The sequence below is a fragment of the Trematomus bernacchii genome, unplaced genomic scaffold (genome assembly GCF_902827165.1).
Source record: "Trematomus bernacchii unplaced genomic scaffold, fTreBer1.1, whole genome shotgun sequence".
Classification (NCBI taxonomy): Eukaryota; Metazoa; Chordata; class Actinopteri; order Perciformes; family Nototheniidae; genus Trematomus; species Trematomus bernacchii.
In genome coordinates, this window is record NW_022987839.1 from 7,085,026 (window position 1) to 7,101,585 (window position 16,560).

At 40.1% G+C, this 16,560-nt stretch overlaps 1 protein-coding gene across 2 annotated transcripts in view; it reads right to left on the minus strand.

Moving 5' to 3' along the window:
- larp4b (La ribonucleoprotein 4B) overlaps nt 1–16,560 on the minus strand; it is a 57,072-nt gene that overhangs the window by 24,340 nt on the left and 16,172 nt on the right. For both annotated transcript variants that reach the window (XM_034152776.1, XM_034152774.1), the window contains exons 3-5: nt 7,228–7,387; nt 3,435–3,599; nt 1,426–1,504 (exon numbers count right to left, since the gene is read on the minus strand). In XM_034152776.1, coding sequence (XP_034008667.1) covers nt 1,426–1,504; nt 3,435–3,599; nt 7,228–7,387 — 404 coding nt within the window. The remainder of the gene's footprint in view (nt 1–1,425; nt 1,505–3,434; nt 3,600–7,227; nt 7,388–16,560) is intronic.

Genomic DNA, 16,560 nt, shown 5'->3' on the forward strand with positions numbered 1-16,560 from the left:
CATTAAAAGGAAGTCCTGCACCATTTGAGGTTTAGCAGCTTTCTTTTTGTCACAAGGCTCACATCATTCCAGAGTTGTTGTTTTTTATTTTTATGGGGTGTTGACAAATGTAAGTGTCAATTACTTCTGTGTGTTTGATATTTTTAGTGTATTTTTTGTATGCCTTTTTAACCTGTATTTGTAAAGTGTCTTGGGTAGGGATGGGTATCGAGAACCGGAACTAAGTCAGTACCGGTACCTGATTGGACGGTATTGGTATACCGTTAAGCCGCTGGACAAACGGTGCTGCTATCGGTATATGAATTACGCTACTTCCTTAGTTTTAACAATTCTGGTTGGTTGGGAACCCTCATCCCGTGTGACGTATCCGGTTTGAGTACCACTCTGATTGGCCACTGTGAATGCCACTCCTGATCTCTCCTAACAGTGCTCTTATTATTGTGAGACTCCCGGGGGTAGACCATAGGGGCAGACGCAACATCTTGCTAGAAACAGCGTCTCAGGGCTTCTTAACATTTAACAACCTATTAATGATGCATACCCACTTAACGGGAAGAAACTCAGCCAACAGACGATATTAACCATTTTACCTACACGGAACAGAAGTCCAACACCAAGAGTCGAAATCAACACTTAGCAAAACGGTCTAACGGGGCTAACGGCTACTTTAGCACATAACTGGCAAAAGTGATCATTTTCTACGTCATTTTATCCACAGATTCCATTGGTATAAGTCTCATCACTGTACGACCAAAACTCACTGAACTAGCAGCCAGGAAAGAGCAAGAAAACAACTTCCCTTTACGTAGCCATGATGATAATTATGTCTTACCTTTGCTGTTTTGTGATCAAAAGTTGTGTTTAAGGGCATACAAACGGTTAATCTAATGTCTCTGTGTAACTTTAAAATGATTACTGAACATTTATTGAAAAACGAATCTGAACTTTTCGATCTGTTACGATTATAAACTGAAGCAATATAAAAATGACTCCCATTAACTGAGTTTTAAACATCAGCATATCCGGTCATAGTCCGGTAATTACCTGCCAACGGAAACTCTGCTACACAATTCTTATTATTGAAACATTACCGGTAAGTTTCAAATTTGTCCGGTAAAATAAATTATTTCCGGACATTTGAGATTTTCCAGCCTGAGTCTATTAAATGTATTGTTTTGGTTGTGTGTGATTTAATTAATTTTTCATAATTTAATGTATTTATTATATATAATTTATATATTTGAATATTAATTCACATTTCATTTGCAATGTTGAATGTTGAATAAAAAGTTAATTATTATATATAATCATTTTCAGGAAAATGTATCGTCCAACAAAATTAATTATCGTGACGGGCCTATTTGTATGCATGGCCCTTGTTTACATAAATACATCATATATGGTGATTTTCATTTATGAACTCACCTGGAAAGACAGAACTCCAGAGTCTTCTTCAGATGATCCCTCAGACCCTCCTGAGGATTCTCCGGCTGAGGATCACTTCCTGCCGACACACAAGGAGGAATATTTTTGGTTAATTAAGAGCAAATCAAGTTATTGCTGACCCTGGGACCAAAACATTAATCCAACTAGTCGGACGTAAAGCTGGAAAATGAATAAATGTAGAGCAGGATATTGGTCGGGAAGAGCATAAAGATAAAAGCACATTTTAAGGAATACTTGAAAGTACACTTTAGAGGGATTCCCCCCATCACAGCTAAAGGGCGTGGTTCGGCCCGACAGAGAGCGTTGATCGATTATTTGGCTATTTATTTACATTAATTTGTATGTTGCCGTTTATTGTGCAGCCACTGAAAAACTGTCCAGCATCAGTAGAATGGCTTACGTGGTTACTTGTATAGGTTAAGGTTGTACCAACACACGTTTAGGCACATTTGGGTAGGTTAAGGTTACTCAAAACGTGTATTCATCTAGGTCCAAGATTTGTAACCAAGAACTGCTTTTGTTAAAACGCCCTAATGCCAGATATTGGGTGCAGTGCTTGCAAAGTATGTACTGCACTAGTGGCTCACAGAGAGAAAATCTGCAGGGTGGAATAACTAGAAATAACAATAGAGGGATCTTAGTACTAGCCCTCTCTAAAAGCTTTATGGTGGTTGTTGTTGTTGTCTTCCTTTTTGGTAGAGAAATAAACGTCTCGTCACAGATAGTGTCTGGCACTGGCCAATTAAACTTTAATGCTGCGATAAATAAAACATGAAAAGAACAAACGTCTGTTAACCGAACGTCTCTAGTCAATACATTCTGCTGCTTGAGAAAGTAAAGATACTGTAGCATCTTTAAGCAGCGCTCAGAAACTGTGATTACTCATTAGCACTTATTGCATATTTGACCATTTCATTTTAAAGCCTGAAAACATTTTCCCGTTAAGAGTTTTCACATTGTATTCTCTCTTAAGACGAGACACTGGTCAATTTTGAGATTTTGTGCTATTTTGATTAAAAAAAACAAATGACCCTGACCATGAAATACCGTCACGGAGAGCGTCGAGGCGCACGCTGACAAACAGAGAACAGGAGGGTTTAGGTAACGCCTCACAGCAATCTTTAAAGGTTGTTTTCTCAAAATGAGTGAGAAATGTCCACTTCAGTAGCACGTACATACACCAAACCTGCCAGTTATATTCCTATCAATATTATGAAGGCTTTTAAAGAAGGGTTTGTTCATATATCATTCATAGCCTGAATTATATAACATTTTATACCTAAAAACATGGCGAAAATTGATATTTTAGGGCTGTTGACAGTATTTTCTGATGTATGGAGTGATAAAAAGAGATATCCAAAATCCCTTCTGTAAAAACTTTAGATTCTAATATGACTACCAAATGAAACAAGAATTTTGAACCTGGCTTCATCCAATGTTCAGATTTGTGTTCCTGAAATGTATTAAAATATGCGCATATTTAATGAGAGTATGGCTCATTTGCATATTTAAACATGCTATTTCAGAAAACGTGTAATACAAAAAACAATTGTCTTAATGTAAGTAATTAACTGGAGAAATGTCTAGCTGATATCTTTAAGTTAAAAAAATTCCCCTATTCCCCTGTAGTGTCTCGCCTTAACTCAAGCACCCGAATGCATACAAAATAAAGAACGAACATTATTTTAAAGCCGTTTACAATGTTCCCTTTGATACAAATGTACATTCTTTATTTAATTGTTATCCCCAGCACCTACACTTCATAATTCAGAAAGTGAATGTGTTGTTTGACTGTACATCTATACAATTGGTTTTCACTTTGTAATATAAAACAGGCTGAAAACAGTATTTTCTGTCATGTTTCGCATTAAACATGTATTTAGACGATGGCAATCATCGATTAACCAATAGTCTCCAGGCCTAACAGTCACATGGCCTCACTGGCCTCTGCCTGCTCTGACAAAACAGTCAATCAATAACCATCTCACCTGTGCGTCCTTGCTGCTCGGGGAACTCAGTGAACGCCTGAGGGGTCTCTGATCCGTCCGGGCTGACGGGGCTCGGCTCCGACAGCATCACTGGGACCGGAGGAGGAGGATCATCGGGGTCCGAGAGGAGCGGCTCCTTCAGGGCCTCTTCACTGGCTTCATAGCCTGGGAGAACACAAAGAAGAAGGGGAGGAAGTCAGCAGGGAATCCCTCTAAAACTTCAGCATTCATTTCTTAATAATGCAAATACAACACTGTATATTTAAGCAATAGCTCACGACAGGCCGTGGTATATGGTCATTATATCACAGCTAAGGGGTTCGGCCCGACAGAGAGCGTTGATCGATTATTTGGCTATTTATTTACATTAATTTGTATGTTGCCGTTTATTGTGCAGCCACTGAAAACCTGTCCAGCATCAGTAGAATGGCTTACGAGGTTACTTGAGGTTGTTCTAGGCTGTTGCTTGGCGTGGCGAGAATATTGCTCCACTTTCTCCGGTCCCCGAGATTCGGCTTCCAGTAGCTCTGGAGAGAGCTTTCGCACCTGTGGCCACTAACGGTCATCATGTCTCTGCTTTGTTTCAAGACCCGCATCAGAAAGCTTTTGAATGGGGGTACTTTCCCAGTTGGTCTACCTGCTCTTCACGGCTTTTTTCTCTGGAGATAGGCACTGCTCAATCCACTCCTCCATAGTAAGGCCACCCCGGAGGTCGAAGTTAACCATACATGTTTCCATCTTAAGCTTTGTTAGTTAGTTAGTTTCGTAACGGACGTAATGTAACAGCTATAACGGTTGGACGGAAACTATAATTTACATTTTTTTTTTACTATGTTCAATCTGAATTTACTTTAAAATAAAAACATCTATATTGATTCTGACTTTTCTACATCCAACTCACAGGTTTATCATTACTTTGAGGAAAAAGCTTATTAATTTAACCCTTTTAGAAGGGAAGATATAGTCATTTGTTCTGGGCCTGAGACCTGGAAAACAGGCTCGGGGCTCAACTGGTTAAGTTCTAAAATATAAAAAAACGGTATTTTCTTATCCAGCTAAAATGAGCGGACATATTTTATAGGATACAATCTGATAAAAACTTGTCTGCACTGACTTTCCAAAGAACAGAAAACTAGTATAAAAGGTTAAAGGAAACGTGTATAAGTACATGGATGGGTATCTTTCAGTTCAAATATCTGAATTAAATCCATAAATATCTCATAACGCTGAATAAAATATATAAATAAAACCCCGGTATTTCCTACAGATAACGCTATAGTAATAATAACTGTTTAAGGAAGAGGAACCAGCCTCTCTTAGTGCTAAAGAAAATAAGTTTCCTTCCTTAATATTAAAAGCAAAGTCTGTAGAGTTGAAAAAGTGTCACTTCATGACTGTGCAGACTATATTAAAACTCCCGTCCTATGCAACGGAGTTTTCTATAAACGTCCTCACAGACGAAGGAGATGAAAGAGTTCGAGGACGTCAATCAGAGTCCAATGAAGACTAATCAATAATTTCTGTTTCTCCACCACGTCCCTGTTGCCTCGGCGTTGGCTATACTCAGCCGGGAACATTAGAGTGAGTGATTACGCTCATTTGCGTGGAAGGGAACGGTGGCTGTGGTGGGAATATTCATGGCTTCGTGCTAAATTGAGTATGAATGATTTAAGAGGCGTTTCGGCACAGCGAGAGAAGTGACGAGAACAGACAAAGACGGGATGGAAAGCAAAATAGAAGGGGTTTGAGAGGTTTGTGTTTTTCTTTTCTTTTAAACAAGTCAATATTACAGTTTGCTATTGGGATTTGTATGACTGGTATAACATGACTCAACATGAGCATTTTAGAACTTCCTGTTTCCTCGTCTTGAATCTTTTTAATCGGTTTTTGGTTGGACGCCTGAAATAAGGTCTGTGGTTAACACAAGCTGTGGTGCAGGGAACAAGTATTTATGTTAGCTGAACAGGATGTAAAGGCTGCCTCGTCAAAATCCAATGTTATTTTTCCATTGGATTTAAAAAGAAATTATTGCAGAAAATAATCTAAAACGTTTATGATACTTACACGTTTTGTTCAACAGGATAATCTACACATATTAACACCACTTTATGACGTCACGTCACCACCGCTAAGCTAAAGGTGGCTAATGTTGGGCTATAAAGGAACTACAGCACGGTCACATGACTTCACGTCACCACCGCTAAGCTAAAGGCGGCTAATGTTGGGCTATAAAGGAACTACAGCACGGTCACATGACTTCACGTCACCACCGCTAAGCTAAAGGTGGCTAATGTTGGGCTATAAAGGAACTACAGCACGGTCACATGACTTCACGTCACCACCGCTAAGCTAAAGGCGGCTAATGTTGGGCTATAAAGGAACTACAGCACGGTCACATGACTTCACCACCGCTAAACTAAAGGCGGCTAATGTTGGGCTATAAAGGAACTACAGCATGGTCACATGACTTCACGTCACCACCGCTAAGCTAAAGGCGGCTAATGTTGGGCTATAAAGGAACTACAGCACGGTCACATGACTTCACGTCACCACCGCTAAGCTAAAGGTGGCTAATGTTGGGCTATAAAGGAACTACAGCACGGTCACATGACTTCACGTCACCACCGCTAAGCTAAAGGCGGCTAATGTTGGGCTATAAAGGAACTACAGCACGGTCACATGACTTCACCACCGCTAAGCTAAAGGCAGCTAATGTTGGGCTATAAAGGAACCACAGCACGGTTACATGACTTCACGTCACCACCGCTAAGCTAAAGGCGGCTAATGTTGGGCTATAAAGGAACTACAGCACGGTCACATGACTTCACGTCACCACCGCTAAGCTAAAGGCGGCTAATGTTGGGCTATAAAAGGAACTACAGCACGGTCACTTGACTTCACCACCGCTAAGCTAAAGGCGGCTAATGTTGGGCTATAAAAGGAACTACAGCACGGTCACATGACTTCACGTCACCACCGCTAAGCTAAAGGCGGCTAATGTTGGGCTATAAAGGAACTACAGCACGGTCACATGACTTCACGTCACCACCGCTAAGCTAAAGGCGGCTAATGTTGGGCTATAAAAGGAACTACAGCACGGTCACTTGACTTCACCACCGCTAAGCTAAAGGCGGCTAATGTTGGGCTATAAAAGGAACTACAGCACGTCACATGACTTCACGTCACCACCGCTAAGCTAAAGGAGGCTAATGTTGGGCGTGATGACGTTTATTAGTCTCATGTAGACACGTGTTAGAAACCACTTTAAAACCTTACATTTTTAGGTCTATAAAATGTTGCCTAACATATTACCCTCAAATAAGTACACCTGTTACTTTTGTACACGTACAAAAACTTCAGGCAGGATTTTTTTTTTTTTTTTTAAATTGGGCATAGCCCTTGAGTGGCTCAGTCTGTTGGGACTTGGTCTTGGACCAACCTCCTAGAGCGAAGTTCGCTGGTTCACGTCCCGATCGGACCAAAAATAGTGAGCTGGTAGCTGGAGAGATGCCATTAAGCAAGGCACCTAACCTCGAAACTGCTCACTTCTCCTATCTGCATGTGGTTGTGTGTGTGCATGTATATCCTCCCCTGTGTGTAATGTGTGTAAACACAACAGAGTGGGGAAGAAATGTCCCTGTAAGGGATTAATAAAGTATGTCTTCTTCTTCTTAGCTGTTATAAAGTTAGTGTCTTAACAGGGCCTTATTGGCAAATGCAGCCAATTTATATTTAGTTTAATTTGCTAAAACAGCCAAAAATCTGACACTTCGTATAGAAGTCTGAAACGGACCTTCTGGTCCGGGGTCGGCTGAACTCTCGCAGCCCTCCTCCTCCTTCCATGTCTGCAGGGCAGCGGTCGTGGTGTCGGCGCTCCCGCTGGGGTCCAGGCTAAACATGTGGTTGGCCCATGCTTTCGCATTGGGGTTGAGGTCTGAAACCTTGGGGGATTCCTGCAAACACAACACACCGTTTGGGTCAGAAAGGTCCATTTTAGGAGAGGCAAATCTGCACAGTGAGAGTTTAGAAGGAAAGACAAATATTTACCGACTCAACGTACTTTTTTTCTACTCATGATAGACTGTTTTATGTATATTTGTATTGTGTACAGGTAATTATCACAAACTCGACTACAGAATGAAATGTGAAACTTTGAGAAAAGAGGCAAAGACACAGATACAGAAACAACATTGGTGTGACTGAATGAAGTATTACAAATCTGACATGAAACTGGAGCTTCATGACTGTAAAAACATTGTTTATTACAATTTGCCAGTAAGAACGAAGTGAAACTGAAAATTTAAATGTACTTTCCAAGTCATTTCAACTCATTGTACTTTTTTTTCAACTCATGGTACTGTTTTATGTACTATGTATTGCGTACAGGTAATTATCACAAACTAGACTACAGAATAAAATGTGAAACTTTGAGAAAAGCTAGAGCAACAAGGCAAAGTGCACAGATACAGAAACAACATTATTGTGACTGAATGAAGTATTAAATGCTTTTAAGTTATTTAAAACCCGACGTGATACTGGGTTCCTCATGACTATAAAAACATTGTTATGGTACATCTCAAGTTAAACTGCAGTTCATTACAATTTACCAGTGAGAACGAAGTGAAACTAAACATTAAAATGTACTTTCCAAGTCATTTCCCCTTTGCTCAGCTGTCACACACAGAAGAAATATGACTTTAATTTGAACACAATCTGTGACCAAGTCATAAATGTTCTGTTTATCAGTCAGTGTTTTAAATCACTTGTATTACTCTTTAAAAACTGAGCATTGCTTCCAGTAAATAAGGAGGGTTTTTATCCAGGTACGCTGACTGGTACTCCCGTATTATGCCAATAGATAAGAAGACTTTTAAGTGAGTTTGACTGATAATTTATAGGTTTATTTAAAAGGGAAAGTGAGCATTAATAAACAAAGCTGTAGTCACTGGACTGATGATTAAAATTCAACATAAAAACTAAATATTGGATTCAAATTGCAATGTTTTTCGATAGATGGATAGATGGGTAGATGGGTAGATGGGTAGATGGGTAGATGGGTAGATGGGTAGATATTGAAAGCAATGATGTAGTGTTTGTGGGTGAAGGTGTTATATTATACAACAATTGCAACTAATAGGATAACAACACAGTTAGAGAAAACCTCCCCCAGGTCAAAAATAAGAACTCTAATTAAATGTCCTGCTTCGAGCAACATAAATCTTTCCATCTCATCAATCATGTCTCCTCATCTACTAAAAAAAAAAAGCTTCCTCACACCAGCAGCATCTGCTTCAAACAGCAGGGATGCAAACAGAGCCGTAAATCCTGCAGATACTCACAGGATCAAAGCTACAGTGGAGCATGCACGTCTCAAAAGATAACAGACTGTAACCCAGAGCTGTGGTCAGAGCGAGTGTTTCATTGAAGTCCTGAAGCCAGGCGCTTTCAGACGGAGGAGAAATGAGGCTCCACTGCATCCAATCCATGATTAAAACACTTTAAAACTAAAGTATCTCCACAGGCACTCCCAATATCTGCCTTCAAGACAGCCTCCAGGGCATCAAAACACCCTCGTCATATCACATCGCCACGCTGCGTTTCTCTGATTCGAGCTGCTGGGGTTGATTCAGCAATAATGTGATGACAGACAGGGCTGACGTAGCAGACGCTGATTGGCTGCCTGTCGCTCCCAGACTCTGTTTTGTGTTGTCGCTGTTGCACTGAGTCATTCTGAGGGAGAAAACACTGAGCAGGGGAGGGATGGGTTGCACACCTGAGCTCAAACGCAGCTAAAGGCAACCCCGAGGCATCGCTCAAATTAAAATGAGCCCTCTTGAGCTAATCATTAATAGACTGTTCTGCTAACGAGTTACTGAGGCAAAAGGATACATTGAAGTGAAGTGCAATATAGAATTAGATTGGTTTCTTTAAAATTGGGTTATGTTGCTCCTTTTTAGAATGCAATGACATTTAATTATTTAAACAAATATGGATATAAATATAGGATAACAAGGTAAAGAAAGAATGTGCAAAAAATGCTAAATATAAAATAAAAATGCTCATAAAAAGGTAAGTGTCGCATAGAATATAATATTTACACAAGCATGAGTTTAAGTATGTGCAATAAATAATAAAATAAAATCATCTACATTAATATTAGGTTAAAGTAAGAATGTGCAATAAAAGATACAAATGTATTAGAAAATGTATATTAGCATAAGCAAAACAATAATAATATAGAATACAAATATTTATACAAACATAAGAAAGTCAATTAAGAAAGTGCAACAAAAGATCAAATAAAATAAAACTGTAGATTAATAAATATAAACATTAAGTGGTTTATTTTAAAGGTCCCATGTCATGGCCATTTCTACTGATCATAATTCCATTGTTGAGGTCTACTAGAATAGATTTACATTGTTCAATGTTCCAAACTCACATTGGTTTCTCATACAGCATCATAGCATGTGTATTCACTCTCTGTCCTATACGGCTTGTTGGAGCTCCGGCCCCCCCCCCCTCCCTGTGAGCCCAGTGTGCTCTGATTGGTCGGGACGTTGCGAGGCTCGCTGCTCAGTGATCTGGCTTACTGGTGTGGTTTACGTGTCGGCGATACAGCGGGACAGCGCGAAACTCATCCTGAGCACACACAAACACTCACAGCCGAAGTAAAAACAATAAGTGTGGCTTGATATTGAGTAAGAAAAAGGTTTATAAACGCTGTGAGAATGGGTCTGCGGAGAGCATTTCTCCTCCATCCCAACTCGTCTATTACCAGCGTTCAGGGCAGAGTTCCCGTGAGAATATTTTTTTGCCGGTCAACATGTCCGTTAAAGTTGAAATCTTCCGGACAAAATGAGAAAAGTGTCGGTCAAAGGTCTTCTTTGTTATTTATTGAGCTTTAAAACAAATTGATATGATTCGATATTAAACAGACTAATTCTAGTAGATTAACTACATTATTCAAAAGTGTACAGTAATTTACAAAAACGCGGGAATAATAAACGGAGCGCTCTCTCCCTCTCCTGACAGCCCGTCAGTCTCATGCAGCTCGCGGATCCACTAATGAGTGACCCGACAGTAAAACTAAACATATCTAACTAGTTTAGGTAGTTTGAGAGGTAATTCAAATAGCTACGTGTGATTTTCTAACCTGAAGTGTGTGTTTTGCTCCGCTCACCGCTGCATGTGATCATGCATGAGCTGCGTGTCGACTCGTCAGCAGCAGCCGATCTCTCTCTCCCGTCAGATTAGACTTTACTCGCGTTTATGTCCATATCGATCAGATCTAGCTAGTTCTAGCTAATGATATGACTACCTGCTTATTAAAAGACACCTAAACAATAAGCATCGCTATGCAACCGGGTGAGGCCACAAAGTATAGCGCAGCATTATGCATTTGTTTACATGCCCACCGGAACCCTGAGGCATTACCAACAGATCAACACACAATCAACCCATACAGGACATCTCTTTCTCCACATTAAGTGTTAGACATTAGAATTGACTCTTTTTGTCTGTCACATACTCTTTTGTCTGTCACATACTATTCTTGTCTGTCACATAAGTGGCACAACTGATGCGGATTGCGCTAAGGGAAAATTATTTTGACCGGACATTTTGACCGGAGAGATTTAGATTTGCCGGTCTTCAGCATATTTTACCGGTCATAGTCCGGTAATTACCGGCTAACGGGAACTCTGGTCCAGGGAGCTCTATGCAAGTCAATGGGACTGCCTGTTAGTTGAAAATGTACGCTAAAGGTCCTGGTGTGTGAGGAGCTCCGCGGATTGGTCCATTTTGTTTCCGGGAAGAAACAAATGGAAAAAGAGAAATCTCCAACGAGGCGTTCTGGGGCAGCATAGACAGGTCTTCTCTGTGTTAGAGTTTTACTCGCTACAGGGTGTACTTTGAGGGTTTGTGACTCTGCAGACCGTTTACATGCATACAAACCTTCATAACACACAAGGGGACAGGTAATAACCAGAAAAGCATGACATGGGACCTTTAAAGTTAAAAAGCCCAACAATTACAAGAAAATTGAATAAAATAATGCTGAGAGTTTTAAAAGAGTCTGCGTCTAAAAGTAAAAGGCGTATAAATGAAAGGAAAGATAATAAAGCAGATGAGACTGACACGAGAGGAGCAGCATGAGACGTTGTGCCGGGTCGTATTTCACCAGCGCTGCTCTGAGAGACATACAGACCATAATAATCCAGACGGTCACTAATGAAAAACTCCCACTCCTGTCCCAGCCGGTCGCCATAGAAACGGTTTCTGACATCACCGGATGTTGACGTCCAATAAAATGGGCATCGCTTGACCTTTCAAAAATAAAAATGTTCCCTTCGCTCACAGGGGAGGAAGAGGAGGAAGAGGAAGAGGAGAAGGAGGAAGAGGGGGAGGAAGAGGAGGAGGAGGAAGAGGGTTAGCGACTCCTCTGATTGGGCGTAGTTTCTTTTCTTTGGGAGGGGTGTTGTGATTCGACAGAGACGAGTTGTTGTCGTGTCATCGTCTGGGTTTATGATCTGTCTGTCTGATGGAGGAGGGCTCAGAGCAGACAGACAGATGCCTTCAGGGGAGACAACAAAAACAGCTGCGTGGGACAAATGTGTCCGTCTGCAGACCTGAGGCTCGTCTCCTCTGAGGGACATTGAATGCATCATAACTAAAAGATATTCTGGCCTAAATGTAGCTTTTTTGTTTATCAATTATAAACAACTTGCTGGAATTGCTAACTCATTAGCCATAGCATCAACTGCAAACATTTGAGCGTTAACCGTTCGAAAACCAACGGCCGTTTTTAATAGTTGGTATAGTAGGAAAGCATGTTAGCTTTGTGGCGTCGGAATGTTTTTTCTGTAGCCCCGGACAATTCTCCCTCATTAATATAATACATTAACCGTGCTTTACCTGAACCTCATCATGACACTAGAGAGGACGGCAGGAGTGTAATTTCCCGTGTTCAGTGAATGCAACAGAGGCAAGACACCAGACCAATCAAAGAGTTGAATGGAAATAAACATTGGTCTTATTGGCTGACAGGTACCTATCCTGTGAGCTGTGACAATGTTTAAAATAACCTGTCAGTCGGACTCAGAGTTTTTGAAGATGGACATAAGAACATGTTTTCTTAAAAAAAGACGACAATTCTCAAGTGGTGGCTCACACAACAACCCCAGAGCCAGCACTTGAGCCAGGTAAACAAGGTATGTTAAATGTCAGTAAACTTCCAAGTTATGCGAACATGTAAGCAAAGCATAAATTACAGCTACGTTGACGTTACTTTGAATCGCGGGGGTAAGCTAAACCGTTAGCAAGTAGCTATAGCTAGCCAGAGATATTAAATAAACACTTTGTCATACAATATAAATGTAATGTTTTTTAGCGTTACCTGGTGATTTCAAAGAAAGCTCTCTGGAAAAGGTTGACTTGCTGTTCGACATGAAGCTAGAAGCTACCTTACAGTACACAGTTGATCCTGAGTCCTGTCAGTTAAAGTGTTTCATAGTTAGCTTAGCACCAACCTAGCACTGAAATATATGGATGTTATCTGACAGTAATTCTGAGAAAAAGGTGGAGGTCCGCCCCCCACTTATAAAAAATAGCACTTTACCCCTGCCTATATGCCGTGAGCTGATTATCGAGCCTTCATTGTAACAGTCTCCGGTGTACTGTGTGTGTGCGTGTGGGGAGTGTTGAAGTAGAAAATTCCACTGTAGCGCCGCGGTCGCCGCCACTGTGGGCTAAGCCCCGAATGTTTCCAGGTCCAGGCGACGCCCCTGGCTGTAGCTACACATTTATTAGCTGGTTTGAATTAAAATGACAGCACGGATAACTCAAATAAGGAGGGGAGACAACAAAAAACTCACTAAACAGACATTAAATGCATCATAACTGAGGATATTCTGGCCTAAATCTAGCTTTTTTGTTTATCAATTATAAACACCAGAATCTGCACATTTGTAACTTTGTTAATTCAATGTTTTCCTTTTAATAGTGTTTTATTTGTCAGACAGATTTACGGTCAACTTCTACTTTTTTTTAATGCCGTTTTATTTCCATTTTGAGATGTATAACCATTTTCATCACGGATTTATTTACGTGTTCTTTGCATTTAGAGAAGCCTGTTGTTGTACACGAATATAACGACAATAAAGATCTTCAGATTTTTCAATAATAAGAACAAATGATGCAGAAATGATCAATCCTTTCAATATCAGTCATATTGCAAATCCAATGTCAAAATAATCGCTTTTGTTTCTTCAAAAAGTGCAGCACTAATCCAAACTACTGTAAATTGCTCCATCCTGAGCATCATTTCCTGCAACATTAGACACTTGTATAGCATCAACAGGTGTGGTTCAAGGTAGTATTATAAATAAATCCCCCCACCTACACAATATCCACGAGCAAAGTTATCAAACGGCATCACATGCAGATACAAAAAAAGGGCATTTATTGTGACAAATACTTTCCAAAAGCTAGTCGTGTTAAACCAGAGCAACCCGTTTTTTAAAAACTTTTTTCATATTGGTTTATTAATTCATGTAAATAAATAGATGGAGGAATAATCGACCAATCAAAGCTTTGTTAGCAGGTTTGAAAATGAAGACGTCAAGCAAATGCCACAATAAGCCGTTTTCAAAGCAGGGATTTCGCTGAGTCACCGCAGAGTAAACCGGTGTGATCGATCATTAATTATAGTCCTGTTGTATAAAGCATGTGACAGACATTTCATCGAGGACAATACCACGGCCCTGCCACACCTACATGGCACAGGGTCAAATATTAAAAAGGTAATAAATACACCTGTGTTTACTTTGCAAAGGCACGTCAAAATAGCTGGGAATGAAAAGCCTTGTTAAGAAGGATGATGACTTGTTTCTGTCCATTGAAACGTTTGAGGGCTTTTCATTTGAAGACATTACAGGACAGAATAAAAGCTTCTTGATACAAAAATGATGACCGAATATACTTGTAAAAAAGGGATTAAAATTAAAGGATATACATGGAAGAAATGGTTAAAATAGTGTGTTGTGTGAGGTCATGATCACAACACAATGCTATAATTAGCCATGTATATACATCTGAAATAACATTAGCAGCTGCTTTGGGAGAAATTAAGCCAAATGTTCACTTTTTTGTATCAAACCAGAATTGTTATGTATTGCAGTTATACATCCATTGTATTGGACATCAGCAACTCTAAAAGCCACACCAGGGGGTTTTCTAGAAAAATATAGCATGAGGGCGCTAACGTCACTTCCGTCCAAAATTACGGCCCCGCCCACTTTCCTGATAAAATACTGCATTGGATCGAAGCGGAAAATAATAGTGTCTTCATGTCTTAAAGCTGCCGAGTCATATATTTCACCTCAAACAACAAATAAATCCAGAGTCACGGTTTCTTTACTTCCTCTACAGAAAAAAGGACAGCAAAAGAAACTCAGAAAATCCCGTCTCTGCCGTCTGACGCTCTAGTTGACACCATTTTCATATTTCTGGAGTAATTCTACAGTTTTTGACGAACAGAAATAATGTTTTCTGTTTTTACTCGGAAAATCTGCATTTTTTGGTGTGAGGGAACACACCGAGAGTGAGAGGGCACACCTGTTTTAGACAAAACCCTGCACACTTATGAAATACGAGCCCAAGGCACCAAGTTATAATTAAAATAACGCTGCAATACTTGTAAAGTTACATATAAATCTCACAGAACACAAGCAGCTGCATTCGGAGAAGTTGAGAATTTTTTGGTATCAGCATTTTGTGTTTACCCCCATATTCTTTCTGCATTCTTACAAACAAAGCATTTTTATATACCTGCAATTGCTCGTTAATTGAATATATATGAATGCAAACAGATGTTGGATTGTTTTACTATCTACACTTGCTATTCACCTTTAGAAACAACACATTTCCACCTCAGAAAGTCTCTTTTTACATCAAATTATCAAAAGCTGCACAGCTCAAAGGGGAGGAGCCACTTTCCACACCAACATTTATAAAACTATTTATAGAAATATAGATAATAGGTTAGAATTAGGGCTGTCAGTCGATTAAAATATTTAATCGCATGATGTCCATAGTTAAATCGTGATTAATCGCACATTTTTTTATCTGTTCTAAATGCACCTTAGAGGAATATTTTTCAAGTTTTTAATACTCTTATCAACATATGAGTGGACAAATATGCTTTATGCAAATGTTTGTTTATTATCATTGGAACAATTCTCCTGAATATTTTCAATACAACAACCTGGAACCTCTCTCTTCACTCTCTCCCAACCCTGTGTACTTCTCTGCACTGAGCCAGTTGCTCAAACAGACAAGCCTGTTGACAGTTGTCGGGCGAAATGCCGCTCCTCTGTCTTCATAACAGTCAAAGCATGAGACTGAAGTTCCCACAGGGGTCAAAATAATGCGCTGTGATGTGCAGTCGACACGTTGGATGCGATCCGAATTATCTCACACAGTCCCTCGTCCTCCATAACGTTAATTGTCCTGCAAGCTGTAGCCACCGCCACCCATTTAGCTATCGCTGTTGAAAGCTTGCTGCTCGTAGACGCCGTGTCCAGGCGTCTCCCCGGCAAACTTTCAAGCGTGGTCTGCCGCAAGCGAGCGGCAGGAGCGGGGCTGTCAGCATCAGCTGTGGGCTTGGCTTGCTGTTTAAAACATATTTTTTTGTATCCATATCTCTCGCTAGAATCTCCAACCACCCAACTAACAACAACAAGCCTTTGGGCTCTGAACCTACGGGGCGGGCCAAGGACAAATACACATTACACAAATAATTAGTAAAAATGCTGCTTGTTATTAACGCGTTAACTTCACAGCCCTAGTTAGAATACACTACTGTATATCCAAGCCTATACTAAAACATATAAATATTTAGGACAATATTTAAAATACTACATAGCTAAAGATTACTCATGTTCTACAGTCGTGTTGAAATAGGAGAGCAGCTTTAGCAACAGGCTCTTCGGTCTTCATTCTAGGGAAATGACGTAAATGTATGTGGGTTAGCTGTTGGTTCAAATGTTACTTCCTGAGGCCTACACACTGGTCCTTTCACAGTTTCCATGATAGCTATTTAAATTAACTACCAAAAAAAGGTATT